Source organism: Empidonax traillii, unplaced genomic scaffold, assembly GCF_003031625.1.
Source record: "Empidonax traillii isolate 1590-97213 ecotype Southwest subspecies unplaced genomic scaffold, ASM303162v1 scaffold770:size447908, whole genome shotgun sequence".
Classification (NCBI taxonomy): domain Eukaryota; kingdom Metazoa; phylum Chordata; class Aves; order Passeriformes; family Tyrannidae; genus Empidonax; species Empidonax traillii.
Genome location: NW_020955963.1, coordinates 43,814 through 49,813, shown reverse-complemented (window position 1 = coordinate 49,813; position 6,000 = coordinate 43,814). Strand labels below are relative to the sequence as shown.

General features: G+C 40.5%; 1 protein-coding gene across 1 annotated transcript in view; it reads right to left on the bottom strand.

Moving 5' to 3' along the window:
* Positions 1-1,179: 1,179 nt before the first annotated feature.
* Positions 1,180-6,000, bottom strand: part of LOC114066532 (von Willebrand factor-like) — a gene marked incomplete at its 5' end in the record, with an annotated part of 48,522 nt that continues 43,701 nt past the window's right edge. The window contains 3 exons of the mRNA XM_027901293.1: positions 1,180-1,524; positions 2,690-2,787; positions 5,285-5,324. Of these exons, the coding sequence (XP_027757094.1) occupies positions 1,336-1,524; positions 2,690-2,787; positions 5,285-5,324 (327 nt within the window). The remainder of the gene's footprint in view (positions 1,525-2,689; positions 2,788-5,284; positions 5,325-6,000) is intronic.

The window sequence follows — 6,000 nt, the reverse complement described above, 5'->3', positions numbered from 1 at the left end:
GGCTGGTACCACTTAAAACTTAGTTTCTCTCCCCAGTGTTATTGTGGTCCTACAGAACAGAAGAAAGAGAGATGCACAGAAGGCCTGCACTTCTAGCACTGTCCAGCAATAAAGGACATCTTGAATGAATAATAAAGACAAAAAGGGCTTACAATTCAATGGGTGTTGAATCCACAGCTGAATGGCAAAAGAGAAGAAGCAGGGGTCTTACCTTTTTTAGCTGAAAGCACAGGAGTTCTTGTTTGCTCCCAAAGAGAACCTTTCATGCAGATGGGGAGGTGTTTTGACCGTTTAAACATGTGACAGTGACATTCATTATTAAAAAAAAAAAATTAACTAAATGAGATGTTAAAAAATAATCCTTGTCTTTCAAAAATGCACATGGAATTAATGATCTTCCCTCTCTCATGTTTTTGAGAAGTTAGTGCTTCCCAGTGAAACTCCTTCACTGACACCAGATTCCTCCAGGACCAAAAACACTCTGGAAAATCTTTTATGTTTCATAGCCCGGTCAGACTGACAGGAATTTAAATCCTGGCAAATTTATCCCTGCTAGCAGTAACTAAACTAAACCTGCCACTGATAATTCTGCATTTGAAAGACCCCTAACTTTGGAAATTAATACAACAGATGAAGTTCTGGTAACTGGAAATAAGCGAGATAATCACTGAGCTTTCTCCTCGAGTTGGTCTGTGGAAGGGATGAAGTAAATGAGACTGTCCCTAACCCCGTTCACAAGTACTGGGGACTTGCAGAATTTACACAGCCTGTCCTCAGCACACAATTTCTGTGCATCCAGCTTCAGGAGAAACATGATTATGCACAGCAGAAATATATTTGTCTGTCTGAGCCATAATCAGGAACATCATGCTCTTACTATGCCATAAATACTGCAGTGCCTGAACAGAGCTGGGGGCAATAAAAAGTTAAAAATCCACAGTGTTTCACTCAGAACTGAGGTGGGGAATGTAAGGGCAATGTCTCTGAAGACAATGATTTGGGATATGTTCTTTAAGTATAAGCAACTGATTAGGGGTTTGACTTTGTTTGTTTGTGGTTGTTGGTTTGAGTTTGTCCTTGGACTGCTTTCCCTGGAGAAGATGAAGGGGGACAATACAATCTGAGAAATACAGTCTGAAATACCTCTACCATAAAGCATCCCCGAGATGAATCAGAAAATGTCGTGCTAGTAAGTTTTTATTGTTTGCTGTGTTGATACAATCAGTTAGTCAGGATTCTACAGGATAAGACAGTCTACAGAGAAAACGAGGCTTGCATCGTGAAGTTCCTTCAGGATAAAACTTCAGATTAAACAGCTGGGCTTCTGGGAAGGGCTCATTCTGTACACTTCTTAGAGTAGCATTCGCACTGGGAGGCAGAGGGGATGTAGTGCTGCACCACGGTCCCGTTGGCACATCGGAACGGGATGGTGACCAGGGTGGTTTGAGTGGCCTTGCAGCAGCTGCACAGGTCTTCCCACTTCTCTGTCTCCAGAGAGTACCTGGTGTTGCTTCTGCACTTGCCCTAAATGGAAAAAAAATAAAAGAGATAGGAAGGTTGAGCAGTGCCAGACCTCATTCCACTCAGAATCCCAGTTTTTCCCTTCAAAACACCCATGTGATGAGAGTAAGTGTAGGAGAGGTGAAGAAACTGGTCCCACACCAAAAAAAAAAAAAAAGCCCATCATTTCAAATATCACAGGTGATGTCCAGCACTGCTGTGCTGGCTTCTGAGCACATGTGGTTATTGTTCAGCTGCATGAGATCATACATTCAGAAGATGCTTTAGCCCAAGTGGTACAAACCACACATCCATTGTTGTCCTGCTGGTTGCTATTTTTCCTTGTCTGGCCACTTAAATAACTTAGAACAAGCTGTCAGTGCCTGTAGTTATAACCTTTCATGCTTTAAAAACAAAGAGCCCCACTTCTTTCTGTGGCTCTGTGGTCTTATTTCTGACTCTCATTAAATAGAAAAACGCATATAAAATCCATACTTCTCCAGGAGAAGCTTGAATACATATCACTTTATGGCTAAGGACCACAAGGCCATGCTCCTGTTTCTAAAGGAAGTTGCCCTATAAGGTGTAAGCTGTGACAAGTTGGAAATTAAATTTCATTTAATCTGATTATGGAAGAAATGCACAAGACACGTAGAACACAACAGCTTAGCGCTGAGGATAACAGAGTTACAGAGCTTATAAAGCACAGAAATCAAAACATGGCACTCAAGTTTAAAGGTCTTTTAAAGTATCATTCATCTAAAACACCTTTTTACACTCTCCCAATGAACCTCAGAGTCTCGGTGCTTAACTACAGACTCAGATCTGAAAATCAGCTTTACCGATGCAAAGATAAAAATTCTTTTCTTTTAAGTAGAAATTCCTCACAGAGTCACTTCAGAGTCATTAATTTCCGGTGGAAGCAAAGGAAAGTGGGATGAACACAGCCCTTGTGTCTAACATATAAGCCTTTTTTTCATGCTGGCTTGAATAGGGAAAACTCAGCATCACCAAACCACTTCAGGAGATAAATGCCAATGAGTTTTACACTGAGTCAATCAGTCAGGACAGAAGCTGATGCCCCCCTCACTGAAGTGAAGCCCTAGTGGAGGAAAATGTTCCCTTTCACAAGAGGGAAGGTGGGGAAGGCCAGGTTTTGGGGCAGGGGGTAATTGCTTTTGTTATTTACCTCACAGTGAGAAATGGGCACTTCCCTTTCAGCCACACATCCGTTGATGTTCCCGTACTGCACCCTGGTACTTACTGGCCGACACTCCACTTCCACACCTGAAACCAAGCAAAAGAAAAAAAAGTGTTTGACATTTCTGGAAACTGTTTTTTTGTAACTCAGTTCCCCTTATTCCTGAAACTGCTTGTAGCAAAATGTCATTCCTGGTAAGATCCTTGGTGAGGTGTGTCTGCTTAGAGTAGACTATATCACACTACAGCCCTAAAATTCCACTGGAGAGCAGGGTTTCCCTCATGTTCCTTTTCAATTGACTGCTTTGTTTTAAAGTCACCTTGACCATCTAACACCTGCCTGTTTGTTTCTTTGCTCTTGAGTTACTTTACTACTCTCTTTTACTTTTTTTTCCTTCTAGGCTGTGCCTCCTCTGCAAAGGGAAGAGTTTGTAACTTAACAAGACATGTGCAACTGAGATCAACAGAGGAAAGGTGTAAGAAGCAAAGATGCAATTGCTAAGTGAGAAAACAAGGAATGCCCTTTGCAATTCTCAAGTCCTCTGCCAGTTCCACAAAAATCCAGTGGGAAAATAAGCCTCTCCACTGACCACTGTCGTGCTTAAAACCTGGACCAAAGCCCTCAGACACACTGACAAACTCCAGTTATGAAGGAATTACATAGGAAGGGAAACAGGCTTCTGAAATAACCTTTGCCTAAAGACATGTAGGACTCTGCTGAGCCAAGGGCATCACCCTGGGCTCGAGAGGAGTTTTCTTTTACCCAGTTCTGATGGTACTGAGACATTTGAAAGACAGACTCTCTTAAGGCCTTGGAAGGCAACGTAACCTGTGTCCATGAGAAGCTAATTATTCTCTTGTCTGACTTGTAAGAATAATTAAATTGCTGTGGTTGTGCAGTAGCTTTGCCAAGCCTCGGTGTTCCCTGTGGAGTATGCAGCAGGCTGAGTGCTGCTACTGAGTGCCCTTGGTGAGAAAATATAAATACAGGGGAGGGGAAAGGAGAGGGTTTGCTGTCTAGAAGTGTCTCTTTGATTCAAAGCTAAGTGTTAATCACCATCCTTCCATTGATAACCCATATTCAGCTGGCTGGAGGCAGCATGGTGGGTTTTTCCCTGTGAAAGGCCCTGAACAGGGAAGCATCCAAACACCAGGACTGTGCTAGAATAGAGGGCTTTTCAGTTTTGAGCTGTATCCAGGCAAACACCAGCAGGAATGAGGATTTGAAGGTCCCTACAATATGGGAGTTTTGGGGCACAAAGCATTTCACTTAGTTTGCTTTTGCTGCTGCAAGGAGGCATCCCTTCTAAATAACTGTTTAATGAATATTTGTGTGGAGCTGTTGCTCATTTGGGACTGGGTTTCTCCTCAAGTAGTGATTGGAATTCTCAATTAGCTCAGCCTGCCCACCACCCTTCTCTGAAATCTTAAATCTGCTTTTGTTAATGAATAATTTTGAGTATTCCTTACTTGAAGCCTGGTAGATCAAAGCTCTCTCAACTAAATTACCTCTTTGATCCATCTGATGACAGTCTATCTCAGTAGCTTTCTATTTCTTGAGCCAGAGCCCAGTGATTATACAAGGCAGGCAATGGCTGCAAACTCCCTAGGAGTTGATATCCTTCATCAGGGGTATTATTGCAGCAGTCCCTGTGCCAGTGTGGTGATGGGCTGCTATGCTGGCCATCTTTTATTTATTAGCACATGCATAGCATAAAAAAAAATATAATAGAAAATTTTTAAAAACATAACAGGACAGGCAAGATGTTGATATTCTGACCTCATAAAAGAATACCCATCTTTTGTTATTTTTTCTAAAATAAGTATTTACAGTATTATTAATTTTTTACTTACAAGGGAGAAAACTGAGAGGTTATCTGTTCACAAAAGCATCAGAGATTCATTTTAGAAATGAGAACCCAAGCCTGCAATCCTTCCTTATGTAAGCAAAACCCTTTCCTACACTCACAGCCCAACTGGCATTTGGACACATGAAATTAGGAATTGCAGGACTGACTCCTAAACTGCCAAATTTAAGATGCAGTCAGGCTGTGCCATAGGAATGCACCTTTGTCAAGCATTTCCACTACCATTTTTTGGTTATGATATTACCAAAAACCATTACTGCTACGAGGTTTGGGGGGTTGGTTTGCTGTGTTGGGGTTTTTTGTTTTGGTTTGTTTTGTTTTTCTAAATTAATTTTCAGTTGATTGATTATTCATGAAGTGTTTTCCTCACATATTCAGTAGTATCAGGTTATGTGCCTTGTCAGGCTGCCTGTGCAGTGCTGTTCCTGTTGTCACCAGATGAACAAATAAAATAAAGCATTCATAATTAACATCTGCATAAAACGTGCAGAGTATCTATTTCTTTCTGAGCACTTGTGAGTACAAAACACGTGTTCTAGATGACAAAACATGACAGCAGGATCCCAATCAGAGGGCAGGGATTCTTTGATGGTTTATTATAACCACATTGCTGAGCTCTGTTTCATTTAACTGCCCATCATGCAAAATGTAGCCCCTTACACAGTAGCTTACACCCTCTGCAGTTTCCATACAAGACCCCTGGCTCATTTACTTACATGTGTCACAGCAGGTGGTGCCAATTTTTGCAATTCTGCCCTAAAACAACAACAAAAAAAAAAAAACCAGAAAATTGAGATTTTGGCACAAGCGACACACATTTGTTCTGCTGAAGGAACCCAAAGAACGTGTATAACAGGATATTAGGACAAAGAAAACCAAACCCACCTGTATCTATATTGTACAAAAATATAAACCTACAATAATAATCTTTATCCTTTTTAATGTTTTGAACTTGTGGCTGTATTTGTTGGTAGCTGATTGGAAATAATGAATTATATTAGCAAGTTCAACACCTGAATAACCTTGCTTTCACCTTCTATTAGGAGCTTTCTAAAGTAAAAACATTGGCTATAAATAAATTCCTGGAAATCAGAGTGATAAAATCAATAGCATTCAAGTCTTAAATGTGTTTAGAAAACAAAGTTAAAGAGTCATTCATTATTTTTTCATCAGTATAGATGAAAGTATGTCTATTCCACAACAGCTGAAAATGTTCAAACAAATCAGCACAAAATATCACATCTGTCAAGCCAAAAACTTTGTTTCTTGTTTCATTACTACCATTCAGAAAACAATTCTCAAAAATACTTGTATGGTGAAAATTGCTGAAAACCCAAAGTGAAAAGAAAAATTGAGCAATATCTACTCTGCAGGATGATGCCATTGTTGCACTAAACCCCTGAGCTTCCTACAGCAGTGTAATTATTAATTT